Source organism: Trachypithecus francoisi, unplaced genomic scaffold (genome assembly GCF_009764315.1).
Source record: "Trachypithecus francoisi isolate TF-2019V2 unplaced genomic scaffold, Tfra_2.0 Lachesis_group0, whole genome shotgun sequence".
NCBI classification, from domain to species: Eukaryota; Metazoa; Chordata; class Mammalia; order Primates; family Cercopithecidae; genus Trachypithecus; species Trachypithecus francoisi.
This window is the reverse complement of record NW_022681453.1, coordinates 87,566,003-87,586,815: the sequence shown is the minus strand read 5'-3', so window position 1 is coordinate 87,586,815 and position 20,813 is coordinate 87,566,003. Positions and strand designations below refer to the sequence as shown.

General features: G+C 40.2%; 1 protein-coding gene across 1 annotated transcript in view; it reads right to left on the bottom strand.

The window, feature by feature from the left end:
- Positions 1 to 488: 488 nt before the first annotated feature.
- The window catches only part of ZBTB11 (zinc finger and BTB domain containing 11), a 31,769-nt gene continuing 11,444 nt past the window's right edge, over positions 489 to 20,813 (bottom strand). Inside the window, exons 4-11 of the mRNA XM_033211419.1 lie at positions 16,350 to 17,194; positions 15,929 to 16,105; positions 11,608 to 11,853; positions 7,145 to 7,289; positions 5,741 to 5,858; positions 3,815 to 3,973; positions 3,530 to 3,705; positions 489 to 2,726 (exon numbers count right to left, since the gene is read on the bottom strand). Coding sequence (XP_033067310.1) covers positions 2,209 to 2,726; positions 3,530 to 3,705; positions 3,815 to 3,973; positions 5,741 to 5,858; positions 7,145 to 7,289; positions 11,608 to 11,853; positions 15,929 to 16,105; positions 16,350 to 17,194 — 2,384 coding nt within the window. The 3' untranslated portion in view covers positions 489 to 2,208. The remainder of the gene's footprint in view (positions 2,727 to 3,529; positions 3,706 to 3,814; positions 3,974 to 5,740; positions 5,859 to 7,144; positions 7,290 to 11,607; positions 11,854 to 15,928; positions 16,106 to 16,349; positions 17,195 to 20,813) is intronic.

Genomic DNA, 20,813 nt, shown 5'->3' with positions numbered 1-20,813 from the left:
GGATGGATGGGGAGCTGGAAAGGGGATGGAGTGGGAAGATCTTCTCCTGGAGTTTAGCTGTCCCACGGCTGATCTCCTCTGCCGCGGTCCCCAGCTGAACTCCTCTGGGCATTTAGATGCTCCTCTCTTCTCTCCTTCTCTGCCACACCACTCTTCTGCTCATGGAGCCTGGGGTTTAGGGTTTATATGGGTACAGGATAGGGGGGCGTGGTGGACCAAAAGGCAACATTTGGACATGGAAACAGGAATGCCTGTTCCCATTTAGGACCATGGGTTTCCAGGCTTTTGCTGGGGAACTGCCCTCTTCTACCCATTATTTCCTTGCCTCTTGTCCCTATCAATTATATTTAAGAGTAAGTTTTAATATTAAGTGTTCCTCCAATTGTTATTTTTTAGTGTTTTTTTCCTTTCTCTTTAAAAAAAAAATACCACATCAAGTAACAACTGATTTATGAACTGAAAATAGTAACAAGCTCCACTCCAAAGTCCATGCTTTTAAACAAGATTCAACATCTTTTATTTACATGTTTATGACATACATTAATGGTCATATACCATTTTTAAACTAAATCTAGTAACAGAGGATGGAACATAAAAGACACAATTCCAAATTTTAGTCAGGTTGAAATGCTTTTTCACTAACTGAAAGATAAGATAAATGAGCAGCCATTATAAAGTTATGGGCTGTATGTCAATTCACTTCTTAAAACTGAAAGTCAGCCACACAGCTGTTAAAACAATGGGAAATTTGCAAATGCAAATATATAATGCATGCATAGCTATCACATTTATTCTTTATCCTTAAAGCCATTTTTAAAGTAAACTGGGAGAGGCATCTTAATAATATATGTACATCAAGGCACATTCTTTTCTTGTGCTTTAGGAATGATTTACATATGATCTGCTTATATCTTAATTTTATACTTTATAACAGCTTCTAATATGTAAAAGCTTAATTTTTAACAATTATACTTTGAGTGGTAGTTTCCCAGAGAGAAATGTGGCATCTCTCATGGTTATTTTCAAAATCAGAAAATTGGATAGCTTGAGGAGGTGGGATTTAAAAATCAAACAAATGAATTAATATAACTCCGTTTTTGTAACCTTTAAAAATAATTTATCTTCAACAATTTGGTGGAACTGTAATCAATTTCTTCAAGTATTATACTATGAGGGCTGCACTGAATAATTTTCAATATTCTGAAATTACCTGACAATTACATGGTATCCACAGAGACGCTGTGAATATCTATATTGCTATCCGATTTCTCAACTGCAGTTTTTCAACCAAATTAAACAATTAAACATGATAACAAAAGCTGAAAACATACCAAACCTAGCTTGTTTGTTCATTAACTTGTTCATTCTTTACAAATAATGAGAATTTTTTTTTTCCATTAATTGTCGTATGTTATCAAGGAGAATTTTCCCATCAACAGTGTTAAATAACTCTTGTTCTTTTTTCATGGTCAATTTGCTTGCCTTGAAGAAATAGTATAGTAAGGTTTTAATAAGCATTTCATGCATTTTAATGGCATTTTTAAAATTAGCTATTCATTTATGGGTTCCTCATATAAATATATTGTGCAAACTTGATTACAACATATAACTCATTAAGTGCTTTAAAACAGAATAAAGAATCCCTGACTTAAAAGGGGATAAAATAAATAGTAAGTCAAGAATCACAGATCTAAAGCATTTAAAAAACGTAATATACCTATGCATCCTATTGAAATGCTTTATATTAGAATTTTTTTAAATCCATAAACAGGGCAAATAAATCACAGAATCTCTGTATTTTGAGAATAAAACAGAAAAAAAGCCAACTGGCGCAGTCTTTTAAATGCAAAATGTATAATAAAGTAATGTCAAAATGCAAATGAAACTGTACAGTTTTAAATTCAGTACAGTCATTTATAAACATTAATTCATAAAAGGTATATCATGATAAACCACTGCCATCAAATATTAGGTTGGTGCAAAAGTAACTGCACCAACCTAATAGATTTGTTTTCAATTTCTTTACACTAAATGGACTTTTCTATAGAACCCATTGGCCAGACAAAATGTTTGGAAATGTTATGTTACCAAACAGCCCAGAGCTTTGATATGTAAACTCCAAGCAGTCAGTCACATAGAATTGTAAACAAATGTTCTGTGAGTTCAGTGTACAAGAGATGTCACTTCTTTTTATCTTCATTAACATACTCATTCTCCTTCTGAAATATGTGCTACCTCTACTTTAACAGTTTGAATAGCTTCTGCAACTTCAGATAGCTTCTGTCCTTGCTGTTGTGCCAATACATAATTAACCACTTGCATAATACTTTGGTCAGAAAGTGTAGATACCGATGGATACTCTTCAGTAGCTGCAACAGCTTCCAGAGCTTCCATAGTTTCTCCCGTCACTACCACAGTCTCAAGTTCTTGAGGACCACTGCTTTCTTGTTCCTGCATGTCTGCTGTTAAGATGCTAACAGCATGTGCCACTTGAGTTCCTTGGTTATGAAACTGAAGGGTGTCTTTTTCCAGCATAATTTTGCAAGGCACATAGTCTCTGTGGAATTTTGTCATATGTTTACGGAGTGTTCGAGCATCTATGTAGGCTTCGCTACATACAGGACAGACATAGGGCCGTTCACCAGTATGTGTTCTGACGTGGCGTTTTAGAGATCGGGCATCAGCCCAAGCTACTCCACATGTTAAGCACTCAAATGGCTTAACTCCTAAAAAAAAGAAAAAAAAGCATGGGTAGTGAGGTGCAAGCACCAAAATATACTTAAACTGCCTACCAAACTTCCTTTTATTAAAAGGTACAGTAGCTCATAAGCCTTTCTATCTTGACTGTGGCAATCTTTTATTTAGGACTCAATGGCTTTCCTTGGAATAAACAAGATTCTGGGCTGGGCGTGGTGGCTCACGCCTGTAATCCCAGCACTTTGGGAGGCCGAGGCAGGTGGATCACCTGAGGTCAGCAGTTCGAGACCAGCCTGACCAACATGGTGAAACCCCATCTCTACTAAAAATACAAAAATTAGCCTGGCGTGGTGGCGGGTGCCTGTAGTCCCAGAGGCTGAGGCAGGACAATCACTTGAACCTGGGAGGCAGAGGTTGCAGTGAGCCAGGATCGCGTCACTGCACTCCAACCTGAGTGACAGAGCAAGACTCTGTCTCCAAAAAAAAAAAAAGAATAAACAAGATTTCTCTAAAGATCTTCCTATGGACAGATGTGACTGAGACAAATTTTAGGTTCTGTGCATAATCTCATTTATTCCTTTACTCCTTCAAAGCAGAGGTTTCAAATAGCTTAGTTCAGCATAACAATGTGGATACAGAATTAAGTTCACTAAAAAAGGAATCTATTTATATATACACAATAATTAGGTACTCAGGTTCAAGATCACCTCTGTCATTTGAATAAAGATATAAAATTAATCCTTTACCAAGGAAGGTGAAAGAGCTGGTAAAGGGAGAATCACTACTGGATTGGCTTTTATTCTATAAGGATAACTATACCAAGTATAGTTACCTTCATGGTTGTTCATGTGTCTCCTATACTCTCTTAGCTGAGTGAATTTTCTTCCACATTTTTCACACACCCGTTCCAGGTTTTGCTTTGCTCTTCCTTTTTTCCCATGGGTAGCTTTCTTTACATGCCTTCTGAACAAAGCTTTTTCATAAAATTCTTTGCCACATATATTACACCTAAAATAGGGGAAAAGACCAAATTATTTTGTCCAAAGAAGCAGCAGTCATAATAATCAGAGTACATGCATGTATCAATTAAGTTCAGCTCCTTCTCAAATTTACCCACCTATAAGGCTCAGTGACAGAATGAGACTTCACATGGGAATACCAATCCTTCTTCCAACTATAGCACTTATCACAAAATTGGCACTGGAATGGCTTCACACCAAGATGTTTGTTCATGTGCTGGCGAAGATCTCTAGCTTCAAAGAAACTTTTTTCACATCTGCAATAAAGTTCAGTTACCCAAATGGATAATCTCATTCCTTTAAAACAAGTTTCCAAGAATGCAGTAATTATTTTTAGTTTTTTAGAACTCCTAAAGATGATCTCAACTTAAAAGAATTCCCTAATTTTCCAATCTTGCATAAAGGCTACAGAGTTTTAGGTTCTTTTCATCTTAAGGCTACTAGAAATCTTTTAGAAAGAATAGTGCATAGTTCCCAAAGGTTATTACAGAGGAAATTTACTATTCTCTCTCTCTCTCCTAAGTGACCCCACTTTGAGATCCCTATTCAACCCTCTCTCTCTTAGTCTATGTGTTGAGGGGAGGCTTTACCTTTGACCCTAGGGATAGAGCAAATGACTTGGGCCTAAGTTAACCACAACAAAGCATTCCTTTGGCCATAGTGATTGACTCAGGGATGACTGACTTAACTTGATGTAACTGGAGTAATCCTCAGGGCTTTGATGAACTACCAGAAAAGAAGTTTGACAATTTGGAATCTGAGAGGATGTGAGACTGAAACCACTGCCATTGTCTTGTCCATAGGGTGCCTCAGAGAAACCAAGTGCTAATGAATTTGAATCCAGTTTACATTAAACCACCCAGACTCCTAGACTTTATATTTAATTCAAACCTGTTCGGGTTGAGTGTACTTTCACTTATAACTAAAAATGTATTGATAACAAACTATCTTTGTTGCAGAATAAGACTAATTAGAGTAACATCAACAAATATGTCAAGTAGAAAGCTCCAAAAACCCATCTCTCCACAAAAGCAGAGGATAAACTGGCAAACTGTTAGAATCAACCTTACCAGGAACTCTGAAAACTAAAAGCTTACAGTGACCAGATAAATGTTTAACAAAGAAAAAAAATTGTTGAATCTCTGTTAAGAGAGCTTTCTGATGTACCCCTGAACCAAAAAGTTAAAAAAAAAAAGCAAAAGAGAGAACTTCTGGCTTTTTTTTCCCCTAAGAGACAGGATCTTGCTATGCTGCCTGCCCAGACTAGTTTTGAACTCCTGGCCTTAAGCAATCCTCCCACCTGTTTCCCGAAGTGTTGGAATTACAGAACATGAGTTACTGCGCCCACCCTAAAATGACTTTTTTTCTTTTTCTTTTCTTTTTTTGAGGTGGGGTTTCACTCTGTCGCCCAGGATGGAGTGCAGTGGTGCGATCTTGGCTCACTGCAACCTCCTACCTCCTGGGTTCAAGTGATTCTCCTGCCTCAGCCTCCCAAGTAGCTGGGACTACAGGTGTGAACCACCATGACAGGCTGATTTTTATATTCTTAGTAGAGATGGGGTTTTGCCACATTGGCCAGGCTGCTCTCAAACTTCTGACTTCAGATGATCTGCCCGCCTTGGCCTCCCAAAGTGCTGGGATTACAGGCTTGAGCTGTTGTGCCTGGCCCGACTAATTTATGTTATATGAATTTTACCTCAATCATAACAGAGATTTTAGGAGGCTCTGGAAAATGAAGAGGACCGGGGAAAAGAAACTGGCTGGCAGTGAGACTCTTCTTTCCCACACCCCCACTTCCAGGTAGTACATTTGAAAATCTTAAATCACTTTAAATGAGTGATTTGTATGGTAAATGACTTACATTTCAAAGATGTTAAAAACAGTAACCCTTAGGCAAGAAAAAAAGGACATTAAAATCAAGAGTAAACTGAAGTTACAGTTTAATATTATCTTCAAATATTTTTTTGAAAACTAAAAAAAAACATGATTAAATTAATTGAATGCCTCACATACTGAATACTTACTGAGTACAATGATAGCCTCGAACCTCAGGCTTTGGTTGGTGTTTCTTGAAGTGCTTGCTGAGTCCAGAGCCCCTATGAAAAGACTTTCCACAAACTGAGCAAAGGTACTTGGACTCTCCTATTAGAAAAAATCAAAACCCTGTCACATATCCAGCAATCAGTCCTCTTTTAACAAAATTCTTTTTTTTTTTTTTTTGAGATGGCATCTCACTCTGTTGCCCAGGCTGGGTGGAGTGCAGTGGCGTGATCTCGGCTCATCACAAACTCCGCCTCCCGGGTTCACGCCATTCTCCTGCCTCAGCTTCCCGAGCAGCTGGGACTACAGGCACGTGCCACCACACCCTGCTAATTTTTTGTATTTTTAGTAGAGACGGATTTCACCGTGTTAGCCAGGATCGTCTCGATGTCATGACCTCGTGATCTGCCCGCCTTAGCCTCCCAACATGCTGGGATTACAGGTGTGAGCCACCATGCCTGGCCTTTAGCAGAATTCTTTATGTTATTTCAGAAGTTATTTTACCAAAGGGACATGGAAGCTGTAACATTTGGCAGACATCTAAGAATAACAATAAACCATGTCAAAATCCCCATTTCCTCTCAACAACTATAGTACTATCAGAAGGTACGATCCAAAGAATGTGATACAGTTGTATGATCTACGGATTGTAACAGTAATAGAATACAAGTTGCAGCAGGTATCTACCCTTCATTGACTATTCCCACATTTTTGCTTTAAAACATCTAAAAATAAGTATGTATGGATAAAAAATATAAGCCAACTACTATGTTGACAATTATGTCTGCCTACCATTTAACTTTTTAAAAGCATGATCACTTCTTTATGCCTGGATTTAAATTACGCATGATTTTAATACTTAGTATACATTTTTCTACACTGAGGGAAACAATGAATATTCTATATACAAACATAACTGTAAAACCAGATCTAAGAAAACGCTTTTTAAAATTAATTAATTAATTTTTTTTGTGACGGAGTCTCGTTCTGTCTCCCAGGCTGGAGTGCCGTGGCGCAATCTCAGCTCACTGCAAGCTCCGCCTCCTGGGTTCACACCATTTTCCTGCCTCAGCCTCCCGAGTAGCTGGGACTACAGGAGCCTGCCACCACGCCCGGCTAATATTTTGTATTTTTAGTCGAGACGGGGTTTCACTGTGTTAGCCAGGATGGTCTTGATCTCCTGACCTCGTGATCCGCCTGCCTCGGCCTCCCAAAGTGCTGGGATTACAGGCGTGAGCCACGGTGCCCAGCCTATGCTTTTAATTTTAAATACTATCTCAATACAAAATTGAGCACACACGACTATAAGTTTATGAATGCAATTTCTGGTATAATTAAAGCATACATTATTATGAAATGTAACTATGTCAATATAAATTTCTCATTACCTGTGTGAATACTCATATGTTCTTGAAGACTCCGTTTGGTAACAAAAGACTTAACACATAGTTCACACTGGAACTGCTTTTGGGATTGATGAAGACTCTGATGTAATTTTAGACCATGCTTATAGATAAAAGTCTTTCCACAGACCTAAGATAGAACAGGGGTGATTAAGTCAAGAAAACAAAAAGGGAGATTGTTTCTGAAGAACGAGGACAGAGAAAATGAATATATTATTTTAAATAAATATTTAAATTATTTAACTTACAATAAACATAATGACAAAGTGAAAGTTGAAACCAACTTGAAAGTTGGCCCCTCTTCTGATTCAGTATTCAACATACATTGTTATTTTAAATCCATGTGATTACCAGAGACTCTCAAAATAGTAAAAATCAGACAAACCTCATGCTATCCTTGAGACTAGTAAATAGTATACCTTATATTAAGAGACATGGAAGCTTAATCAAGAACAATATACCATTTCCTGCTACACCAACTATGTTGGTGCTTTTTCAACTGTGCTTTTCGAACTGTGATGAAGAACTAATTATCTTTTTCCTTTTCCACAATCCACTGGGAGAAATTTTTGTTAAACACAAAAATTTTTGTTAAAAATGATGTGACAATGCCAAATTGCTATGACAGTTTCTACATGCTTACTCTCTATTTCTCTACTTATCGTAGAGTGCTTTTCAAACTGTGATGACGAACTAATTATCTTTTTCCTTTTCCACAATCCACTGGGAGAAATTTTTGTTAAACACAAAAATTTTTGTTAAAAATGATGTGACAATGCCAAATTGCTATGACAGTTTCTACATGCTTACTCTCTATTTCTCTACTTATCGTCCACAGACCACACATTCTGAGTAGTGCCACATGGAAAGACAAGAGGCCCAACTCATACTTGGTATTTAAATTTATGGCCGGGTGTGGTGGTTCACGCCTGTAATCCCAGCACTTGGGGAGGCCGAGACAGGTGGATCATTTGAGGTCAGGAGTTCGTGACCAGCCTGGTCAACATGGTGAAACCCTGTCTCTACTAAAAAAAAAAAAAAAAACAAAAATTAGCCAGGTGTGCTGGCAGGCGTCTGTAATCCCAACTACTCAGGAGGCTGAGGTAGGAGAATCTCTTGAACCCAGGAGGCGGAGGTTGCAGTGAGCCAAGATCGCGCTACTGCACTCTAGCCTTGGTGACAGAGCAAGAATCTTTCTCAAAAACAAAAAACAAAAAAAATACATAAATTTACAAATAAAGTGATCCTTAGGACTTGGCTTCAAAATAACTGGTGGAGCCGGGCACGGTGACTCATGCCTGTAACCCTAACACTTTGGGAGACTGAGGTGGTTGGATTGCCTGAGCTCAGGGATTCAAGACCAGCCTGGGCAACATGGTGAAACCCCATCTTTACTAAAATACAAAAAATTAGCTGGGCGTGGTGGCGTGCGGGTGTAGTTGCAGCTACTCGGGAGGCTGAGGCAGGAGAATGGCTTGAACCCGGGAGGTGGAGGTTGCAGTGAGCCAAGATCGCGCCACTACACTCTAGCCTGGGGGACAGAGTGAGACCCTACCTCCAAAAAAAAACCAAACCAAAACAAACAAACCTGGCGGGGTGGGGGTGGGGGTGGGAGTAGCATAGTGAGTAATAGTATACATAAAACACATGTACCACGAGCTGGTAACTACTGAGGTTGGGTGAAGGGTACATGTGGGTTCAGCCCACTCTCTTCTAAAATAATAAAAAGGTATAAAAGAGAGAAATATAAAAAAACCTCACTGGAGGCCAGGCACAGTGACTTATGCCTATAATCCCAGCACTTTGGGAGGCCCAGGTGGGAGAACAGCCTGAGACCAGGAGTTCAAGAGCAGCCTGGGCAATATAGCAAGACCCTTGTCTCTATAAAAATTAAAAAAAAAAAAAAAAATTAGGTGGGTGTGGTGGCATGCACCTGAAGTCCTAGCTACTTGGCTGGCTGATGCAGGATTGCTTGAAACCAGGAGTTCGAGTTTACTGTGAGTTAAGATAACGCCACTGTACTCCCGTCTGGGTAATAAAACAAGAAAGACCCTGTCTTTAAAAAATCTCATTGAAAGAGATACTTGCACATGCATGTTTACAACAGCACAATTCACAGTTGCAAAAATATGAAACCAGCACAAATGCCCGTAAATCAATGAGCAGATAAAGAAAATGTGTATATATATACCATGGAATACTACTCAGTCATAAAAATGAACAAAACAATGGCATTTGCAGCAACCTGGATGGAATTGGAGACCACTACTCTTTTTAAAATTACTTTTTTTTTTGAGACGGAGTCTTGCTCTGCCACCCAGGCTGGAGTGCAGTGGCCGGATCTCAGCTCACTGCAAGCTCCGCCTCCAGGGTTTACACCATTCTCCTGCCTCAGCCTCCCGAGTAGCTGGGACTACAGGCGCCCGCCTCGTCGCCCGGCTAGTTTTTTGTATTTTTAAGTAGAGACAGGGTTTCACCGTATTAGCCAGGATGGTCTCGATCTCCTGACCTCGTGATCCGCCCGTCTCGGCCTCCCAAAGTGCTGGGATTACAGGCTTGAGCCACCGCGCCCGGCCTACTTTTTTTTTTTTGAGATGGAGTCTCATTCTGTCGCCCACGCTAGAGTGCAGTGGTGTGATCTCGGCTCACTGCAAACTCTGCCTCCCGGGTTCCAGCGATTCTCCTGCCTCAGCCTCCCGAGTAGCTGGGATTACAGGTGTGTTCCACTATGCCTGGCTAATTTTTTGTATTTTTAGTAGAGACGGGGTTTCACCATGTTGGCCAGGATGGTCTCAATCTCCTGACCTTGTGATCCACCTGCCTCAGTCTCCCAAAGTGCTGGGATTACAGGCATGAGCCACTGTACCCGGCCAATTAATTCATTTTTTTGAGATGGAATTTTGCTCTTGTTGTCCAGGCTGGAGTGCAGTGGCACCACCTCGGCTCACTGCAACCACCACCTCCCAGGTTCAAATGATTGGAGACCACTACTACAAATGAAGTAACTCAGGAATGGAAAACCAAACATCATTATGTTCTCACTCATAATTGGGAGCTAAGCTATGAATGATACAATGTACTCTGGGGACTTGGGGGAAAGGGTGAGTTGGGGGTGAGGCATAAAAGACTACACCCTGAGTATAGTGTATACTGTTCAAGTAATGGGTACACCAAAGTTTCAGAAAACACCACCAAAAAACTTATCCAAGTAAACAAACACCACCTGTTCCCCAAAAACTATTAAAATACAGAAAGAAAAAAGAAAAAAATCCCATTGGTTCCAAACTGTTTTTTTTTTTTTTTTTTTTTTTTGAGGCGGAGTCTCGCTCTGTTGCCCGGACTGGAGTGCAGTGGCCGGATCTCAGCTCACTGCAGGCTCCGCCTCCCAGGTTTACGCCATTCTCCTGCCTCAGCCTCCCGAGTAGCTGGGACTACAGGCGCCCGCCATCTCGCCCGGCTAGTTTTCGTATTTTTAGTAGAGACGGGGTTTCACCGTGTTAGCCAGGATGGTCTCGATCTCCTGACCTCGTGATCCGCCCGTCTCGGCCTCCCAAAGTGCTGGGATTACAGGCTTGAGCCACCGCGCCCGGCCCAAACTGTTTTTTAATAAAAATACTGAGTCAGGCCTGGCATAGTGGCTCACGCCTGTAATTCCAGTACTTTGTGAGCCTGAGGAATGAAGACTACTTGAGCCCACGAGTTTGAGGCCAGCCTGGGCAACATAGTTAGGCCCCATCTCCACAAAATATAAAAAAATTAGCCACGCATGGTGGTGCACACCTGTAGTCCCACCTACTTGGGAGGCTAAGGTGGGAGGATGGTTTAAGCCTCTGAGAGAGGGAGGCTGCAGTGACCCGTGATCATGCCACTACATTCCAGCCTGAGAGACAGAACAAGACCTTGTCTCAAAAGAGACAAAAAACCCCAAAGTGAATCATATATATAAGGCTACAAGTGCGACTAGAAATTTTTCACCATTCCAAACAGCCCAAAGCTGGCTAATCACAAGATTCATCGCCCTTGAGTAGTATTTTGGCATTTAGGTACTCTCAATCCTTAGCTCTAGAAAGGAACACAGCTTAGGCAGAACTTTTACGGACCACAGAGATTTGTTTAAGCCATGGGTTCCTTCCCAGTCTGGGTTGGTCTAGTTGAAGGTTAAGGAATGATGGGGATGATAAATTGGTTATTTTTCACCCTATACATCCTCTGGACCCTAGTTAAGTTTTCACAAATGTCTTAAACAGATTCAAATTACAACTTCAGAGAGCAAATTAAAAAACACAATAGGGAATCACCTTTGGTCTAGGCAATAAAGAAGTCATAAATTTCCCTGACATTTTACAAATATGAGAGTGACTTGAGAATACATATCCCACCAGTCTCTTTGGCACCCATAGTTAAGTTCTAATGTTTTTTAAATAGCAAAATAAACGTTATAGCTTTACCTGGCATGCATGTGGCTTTACACCTGTGTGCTTCAACATATGTATTCGGAGAGAATATAATTTAGGTAATGTTCTTCCACATATGGAACATATAAATTCCCGCTTGGTTCTGCCCTTCTCAGATGACGTTCCCGACGCTTCATTAGATGCGGAATTGGACGAGGATGAAGAGGGTCCATCTTTTCTGGTATGACGAATAAGATGTGCTCGCAAAGAGGCACTGTATTGAAACTGTTTTTTACACAACTAAAAGAAAAATAAAATTCTCTCTAAATGTATTTCCATTACAAAATGTTAACTGAAGCTCAACTCATATTTGAACTTTTTGTTACAATTATATAAATCAATAAACACATATACTATGTAAAAAAAATAGGCACTAGATTGTAAAGATAAAAGGGATAAGACTCAATTCCTATTCAGAAGAGGCTAAAGTCTAACAATAGCACAAGATTTATATCAACAAGGTTGGGCTTGAAACGGGTCTTTCAGGAATGGTAAAACGAAGCCAGAAGAATATTATCATCAGCATGAGTACTAATAGTTGTCAGGTGGAACAGAAGTAGGGGCTGGAAATAGAAAGGTAAGGCTGTGATTGATGGCCCTTGGATTTTATCTCATAGTTGAAGATTCAAGAAAATTTTGTTCTTTTTAAAATCAAAGTTATATATGCTTAACCTGTGGAAAACTTGTTTTTTTAAAACAACAAGTAAAACTGGTCTCCTGGCCAACCATCTCCACCATATTTTGCTTCTAGAGTTATCTCTGACTTTGTTTTTAAGTGCAGCTGTGCTTGTATGACTCTCTCTTGGTGCTTCTCTTTGTAACTCTATGAACACACATAATGGAAGTTGATTTGCATTTTCACTCCTCTACTCTCTACTTAGATATGTAAATGATTTCCATTACCCCTCTTTATCAATATACCTATATCATATTCTTGAGTAGACCAATTTCAAGGCTTACATTTTTAGGATGTAAATATTATTACCACTGGGCCACATACAGTACACTGTAATTCTTTTTCCTTTCTTACTTCTTATTTCTCTTTGCACTTACTAATTTGCCAAACTCTGCCCCCAACTGCACTGGGAGGAGATTTAAAACCCATCACCTTTTTGGAAATCTCTGTCAAATCATTATGTCCTCGGCTGGTTGTGGTGGCTTACGCCTGTAACCCCAGCATTTGGGAGGCTAAAGAGGGTAGATCACTTGAGTCCAGGAGTTTAAGACCAGCCTAGGCAACATGGTAAAACCCTGTCTCTACAAAAAAAATACAAAAAGCCAAGAATGGTGGTGCATGCCTGTGGTCCCAGCTATTTGGGAGGCTAAGACAGGAGGATCATTTGAGCCCGGGCTGTGGAGGTTTCAGTGAGCTGTGATAGTGCCACTGCACTCCAGCCTGGGCTACAGAGCAAGATCCTACCTCAAAAAAAAAAAAAAAAAAAAAAAAATTATATCCTGGGCTAATTGTTCCCTATACCTGATACATAGCTTCATCCTGGGATCTCCCTTCACTATTGTCTTGATGAATCCCTCGGACTCTGTTGAACTGGATGCCATGTTTTCCATTTAACCTATCTTGCTCATTTTAGTGAAACTGTCTGTCAACAGCTTCCTGAGAAAATTTGGGAGGTAATAATTTTGAGACCTGGCATGTCTGAAAATATTCTTATTCTACCATTATAATTAAAAGTTTGACTGATTGGCTATAAGAATTTAAGTCAGAAATCATTTCTCTTTAGATTTTAAACACATGGTGGCTTTGTCTTCTAGTTTCTGTTGCTGTTGTTGAAAAACCTAAAGCCATTCTGATCCTTATCCTTTTTATGAGACTGACAATGTTATTGTTTTCCCTCTGGCAACTAACTAATTTTATTTTTGTCCACTGATTCTGAAATTTTATAATGTACTTTAATACAGTTTTATTTTCATTCACTGTTCTGGGCATTCAGTGTACTCCTTTAACACAGAAACTTCTATATCCTTAAGTTCTGAAATTTTTCTTTATATTTTTTTCCATGATCTGTTTGCAAATAATACTTGTATACTGAATATCTTAGACCAATAATATTATTTTCTTTCACTCCCAATTTCTAACTTTTCTTTTTGCTCTATTTTCTGGGAGATTTCATCAGTTATATTTTCCAACTTTTGTGAGATTTTTTATATGGTATATATTTTATTCCTAAAAAACTCTTTAGTTAATTTAATGTACCGTTCATATTAATAATTTTTTAGGCTTTTTTTTTTTTTTACACTAGTCAAGTGCAGAAGTGAGAAGGGGGTAGAGTAGAACAAGGAGTTTGATCTGTAACTGTGAACAATCGAGATAACTCACTAACTTCGGACCAGTCAATATGACCTTTTATTTAAAAAAAATTTTTTTTTTGTACAGAGAGGGTCTCGCTATATAGCCTGGTCTTGAACTCTTGGGCTCAAGTGATTCTCCCATCTCTGCCTCCCAAAGTGTTCGGATTACAGGTATAGGCCACCACGCTCAGCCTCAATGTGTCCTTTTAAAAACATAGTACCGCTGGGCGCAGAGGCTCACGCCTGTACTCCCAGCACTTTGGGAGGCTGAGGCAGGCAGATCACCTGAGATCAGGAGTTCGAGATCAGCCTGACCAACATGGAGAAACTCTATCTCTACTAAAGATACAAAATTAGTCGGGTATGGTGGTGTATGACTGTAATCTCAGCTACTCGGGAGGCTGAGGCAGGAGAACTGCTTCAATCTGGGAAGCAGAGATCGTGCCATTGCACTCCAACCTGGGCAACAAGAACGAAACTCCGTCTCAAGAAAAACAAAAACAAAAACCATAGTACCTGGCTGTTTTGTAAACTTAATTTTTTCATTTATCTCTTACATAAATCATACGTTCTCAAGTTCTTTTCTTTTTAGTTTTCTTTTCTTGCTAGTCTTACCATTACTCAAAGTTGTCTTTTTTTTTTTTTCTTTCCTCTTTTTAGAGACAGGGTCTCACTTTGTGGGGCAATCTTGGCTTCCTGTAGCCTTGACCTCCTGGGTTCAAGCCATCCTCCTGCCTCAGCCCCCCACAAGTAGCTGGGACTACAGGTGTGTGCCACCATGCCCAGTTAATTTTTGTATTTTTGTAGAGACGAGGGTTTCACCATGTTGCCCAGGCTGGTCTTGAAATTTGAGCTCAAGCAATCTGCCTGCCTTGGCCTCCCAAAATGTTAGAATTATAGGTACAAGCTACTGCGCCCAGCCAAAGTTGTTTTTCTTGAAATCTTTTGTCATGAGCCAATAATCCCTAATATCTGTTCATATTTCAGAATAAGACATTAAAAAATTCACTGGAATTTCCATGTAAATGGGGAGGGGACTGTTGTCAACCATGAGCTTTAGTCAGTAGTTGTCTTTTGCTGTTGGGCTTCAGACTTTTCATCTCTGAGAAATCTTTTTGCTTTATGGTTAAGGGTGTAGATACCTATACCCTGGGACTTGAGAAAAGAAAGAAGTTGGGCCAGGCGCGGTAGCTCAGGAGTCTGAGACTGGCCTGGCCAACATGGTGAAACCCTGTCTCTACTAAAAACACAAAATTAGCCAGGCATGGTGGCTCATGCCTGTAGTCCCAGCTACTCAGGAGGCTGAGGCAGGAGAATCGCCTGAACCTGGGAGGTGGAGGATGCAGTGAGCCAAGATTGCGCCACTGCACTCTAGCCTGGTTGACAGAACAAGACTCCGTTTCCAAAAAAAAACAACTTAACATTCAGTATGCTTTTACTCCTCCCTGTTTTGAGTACAGTACACTTAGCTTCACTGTACATAGTACATAAAACCATAGTTATGGTTTTATCCTTTCCAGGGAGTAGAAGATGGATCTTTGGCTAAGGGGACAGGGGTAGTGAGTTAATTGCTCTATTTTCAAGGTAGCTAGCACTACTAATTCCTGAGACATTTTGGTGGTTCTACAATTCAATTTGGGTTGATTCTTAGCTTTCCCCACTGAAAACCTTGAAGTGAACACTTTCAAATCTGCTGAATAAGTTACTCCATCTATTTATTTGTATCCAGAATTTAGTTGTTTCAAGATTTCCTGTTCTGTCTTTTTATGAGTTACATTTTTAAAATGATCTTTTCACTGTTGTCTTACTTCTATGGTATTGGGAGGAAGCAGAGATAAATCACTGAATATTTTGGGGAGGCAAGTAAATGACATGCACGTTTAAATCAAAAGATGACTCTTACAGTCATAAAAGACATAGAATACAAGTGAAAAGATAACCAAGCAGTAAGTTGGATTCTATATATTATGGATTAGAGTTATCTTCAATTAGCTTTCCAAATACTTACCGGACATTTGTAATCTCTAGCTCTTTCATGTTTCAGTTTGTGCATTATAAGGGCGTATCGTCTCTGAAAAACCATTCCACATTCTCCACATTTATGAGATGCTTCTTCAGTGTTCTCTTTAGCATCTCTTTTTGGCTGTTTCATCTTCTTTCCTCTTTGAACTAACTTCTGAGCCACCTAATAAGGGATAGAAATCACAATCTAAGTAAATCCACTCAATTTTAATTTTGAAAGACATGTTGTAAATTTCTAACAAAAAGATTTCAAATTCACATTATTACTACTGGCATTTAAAACATTAAGTTGCTACCTTGTACCTGTCTCACCTCCCAAATAATTTTCACTATAGCCATAAGTTCATCAATACAATGCTTTCAACCTAAAGCTAAAACTACAAAGGCCAACCCTTCTTACATCATACCTGTTGAACTGCTGACTTGGGAATGGCTTTCCGTTTCTGCAGCTTTTTCTCCATTCCCTTGTGTAGTCGAATATATGCCCCTTCATTAACAGAACGTTGTCGAAGCCTGCTTCTGTAAGTATCATCATCAGGGCCAAAGTCTGTCTTTGCTGTTGATGCCACTACATTTTCCTGATCTTTTGAAGGTTGGTCAACATTCTGCCTACGTTTTGGAATGTCTTCGGCACAGATATCCTCAGCTGATATATCATATCCCACACCACTATCCTCTGGTGAACTACTAATTACATTCTCTTTTGAAAGTTTAGGGTGTATATTAGAAACTGTGTTATTTTCTCTGTTGCTTGAAGTTTCCAGTTTTGTCTGGTTGTTTTTTGTTATTAAATCAACAGACTTCATTTCAGGATGGGAATCAGCTATACATCCTACAGATGACAGGGCAGCTTCAGCCTCTGAAGAAACCTGGGGCTCAGGCTGTCGTCCTAACTCTCCATTCTGCTCAGCTTCTGGCAATTCTCCATTTACCAGCAGTACAATTTCACAATCCCCAAGTTCAGTAGATAAAGTTGTTGTGGTTCCCTCATTGCTAGCCACAGGAGGTGCTGTACCTCCATTCTGTACTGGTAAGTCCTGGGTGGATGCAACTGTTTGTACTTCACCCTTCTTATATACTGTTAGCTGCTTCTCTTCCATTAGCTTATGTACACTTTCACAAATCTCTAAGACTTCTGACATGAAAAGATGACGAGCTAAGATGGCTACATCAGCCATGCTACAGAAGTCAAAACTTAGTACAGAAGTATAGGCAAATTCCAGTAAAGGAAGGAAGCTGGCCTTACAAAAACCTGTATGAATATAAAGAAGGTAAAGACAAAAAAGTCAATTACCAATGAAACAAAACAGAATTATGACAATATAAAATATAATTCAAAGGCAAATATGACCATTTGTTCTGCAACTAATCATCCCTGGATTTGCATTTTGTTCTGGTTTCTTATTAAACCTGGACTAACTCATTTGTATGAGCTTAGTCTCAGTACCTAACACAGAAAACAGTATCAGACTTACTACCTCAAGAGTTGCTATAAGGCAGTCATTTTCAAACCGTACTCCTTAGAACCCTGGGGATTCCTCAAATTCCCCTCAAGAAACAGCTGCTGGAGGATGGAGGGTTAAAAAAAAGAGGAAGGCAGGTGAGTGGCAGGGTTCAACCAACATGTCCCCTAATCTCACTTCAGTAAATATACCTGTACTTCCAAGTAATAGTGGTCCATATAAAAATGTTATTGAACAAAGTATTCTATGACTAAAAGTAAAAAAACAATACCTAAGGGAGAGGTCAGCAACATTTGTCTGTTAAGAGTAAGACAATAAATATTGCAGGCCATGAGATGTCTGCTAAAACAGCTCAGTTTTGCCACTGAAGCTGGAAAGCAGATGTACACCAATGGACGTGGCTGTGTTCCAATACAACCTTCTTTACAAAAAGGGAAGGAAGGGAAGAGTGGTCCTTGGGCTGCAGTTTGCATATACCAGGTCTAAGGAATGAAATAATTACTATATACGTGAGGTATTACATTCTTCTGTGGGAAAACAAAGTCAGTTTCTTTTCTAAATTTCTCAATGATTCACTTTCAAAAGCCATTTTTAATTCTTAATATTCATATGAATCAAAAATCAGAAAAAAGATTACACAGTGATAATTCTATGTCCATATCCAGAATGATTAAGAATTTGTATAGCTCTCCAGAATTTTGTTATACAGCCACGTCAATATTTTTATGTATTTATGTATTTATTTATTTTTTGAGACGGAGTCTTGCTCTGTGGCCAGGATGGAGTACAGTGGCGAAATCTTGGCTCACTGCAACCTCCCGACTCTCAGGTTCAAGCAATTCTCTAATCTAAGCCTCCTGAGTAGCTGGGACTACAGGCACGAGCCACCATGCCCAGCTAATTTTTGTATTTTTAGTAGAGATGGGGTTTCACCATATTGGCCAGGATGATCTCGATCTCCTGACCTTGTGATCCGCCTGCCTCGGCCTTCCAAAAGTGCTGGGATTACAGGCGTGAGCCACCGCACCTCGCCTTATTTTTTCATTTAGGTACTTTGAGACAGGCCCTTGCTGTGTCAGGCTGAAGTGCAGTGGATTCATCATGGCTCACTGTAACCTGGACCTCCCAGGCTCAAGCAGTCCTCCTGCTTCAGCCACCTGAGTAGCAGGGCAGGCATGCACCTGGTTATTTTCATATTTTGTGGAGATGGAGGTCTCCCCATGTTGTCTTGGCTGATCTTAACCTCCTGGCCTGAAGGGCTACTCCTGCCTTGGCATCTCAAAGTCCTTGGATTACAGATGTGAGCCACCATACCCAGACGGAGGCAAATATTCTAATTCCGCCTTCTCACACTAGGTGTCATATTACACATACTTTTCTGCACTTTGCTTTTCTCATACAATAATTTATCTTAGAGATTTTTAAATATACAATTGAGAGTCATATTTGCTGTAATTTTCAGTTCTGACTCAAGGTATGTAAAGTGTGGTACTTTATGCAAAAGAACCTACGAAGGATGAACAAGCATACAGAGAGAAGTCTTAAACTGTGAGATGTTAGGACTCAGGCTGAAACCTGAGGGGACTCCACATCAACATTATCATTATGGTGAATTCAGCCATTCCTGGGAAAGCTAATTCTTTTCTTTTTGAGATGGAGTTTCGCTCTTGATGCCCAGGCTGGAGTGCAATGGCACAATCTTGGCTCACTGCAACCTCCGCCGCCCAGGTTCATGCAGTTCTCCTGCCTCCGCCTCTCGAGTAGCTGGGATTATAGGCGCCCACCACCACACCCAGCTAATTTTGTATTTTTAGTAGAGATGGGATTTCTCCATGTTGGTCAGGCTGGTCTCGAACTCCTGACCTCAGGTGATCCACCCACCTCAGCCTCCCAAAGTGCTGGGATTACAGGCGTAAGCCACTGCACCCGGCCGGGAAGCTAATTCTTAAATAGGCTGAAACCATATTAATGCTGCTACAAATTATGAGACCAAGTTTAAGGTAAATCATTAAATTCCTTTAAAACAATCACATACTAACAAAATAATGTACCCAATACCCTTTAAATTTCTTTTTTTCTTGAGACAGAGTCCTGCTCTGTCGCCCAGGCTGTAGTGCAGTGGTGAGATCTCAGCTCACTGCAACATCCACCTCCTGGGTTCAAGCAATTCTCGTGCCTCAGCCTCCCGAGTAGCTAGGATTACAGGTGTGTGTCACCATGCCCAGCTAACTTTTGAATTTTCAGTAGAGACATGGTCTTGCCATGTTGGGCAGTCTGGTCTCAAACTCCTGGCCTCAAGCGATCCAATCACCTTGGCCTCCCAAAGTGCTGGGATTACAGGCATGAGCCACCGTGCCTGGCCTACCCTTTAAATTTCTAAGTTTAAATTCATAAGAAAAATTTTCCATGAAAACATTAGCATTGCTCCAAATAGCATTTTAAATAGCTAATACCGTTTTTACAAAGATACTGGTCATAGGTTTATTTTAAATACCATAAAAGAAAAAGAAACTAAAACAAAACAAAAAAATCACTTATAGGCTGGGTGCAATGACTCACACCTGTAGTCCCAGAGCTTTGGGAGGGCATGCAGAGACATTGCCTGAGATCAGGAGTTCAAAACCAGCTTGGGCAACATGGTGAAACCCTGTCTCTACAAAAATTACAAAAGAAATTAGCCAGGCATGGTGATGCGCACCTGTAGTTCCAGTTACTCGGGAGGCTGAAGTGGGAGAATCGCTTGAGCCCAGGAGGTCAAGGCTGCAGTGAGCTGAGATTATGCCACTGCACTCCAGCCTGGGTGGAGAGCAACACGCTGTCTCAAAAAAAAAAAAAATCACTTACAATCCTACCATCAAAAGAGAACAGGCAAATAATTTTGGTATTCCATGTTTACCTCCAATCTTTTTTTTTTTTTTTTTTTTTAAGATGGAGTCTTACTCTGTCACCAGGCTGGAGTGCAGTGGTGCAATCTCAGCCCACTGCAACCTTCGCCTCCTGGGATCAAGGGATTCTCCTCCCCCAGCCTCCCGAGTTAGCTGGCACTACAGGCGCCCACCACCACGCCTGGCTAATTTTTTGTATTTTTAGTAGAGACGGGGTTTCACCATGTTAGCCAGGATGGTCTCGATCTCTTGACCTTGTAATCCACCTGCCTCGGCCTCCCAAAGTGCTGGGATTACAGGCATGAGCCACCGCACCTGGCCACCTCCAATCTTTTTTACACACACATTCCCCGCAGAACATTTTAATCAAATGAAATGGACAATTTTGCAAAATAAAAAGATTGTCGAGATCTATTACAGGACAATGTGAATATAGTTAATACTACTGAAGTGTACACTTAAAAAATCATTATGGCCGGGTGCAGTGGCTCACGCCTGTAATCCCAGCACTTTGGGAGGCTCA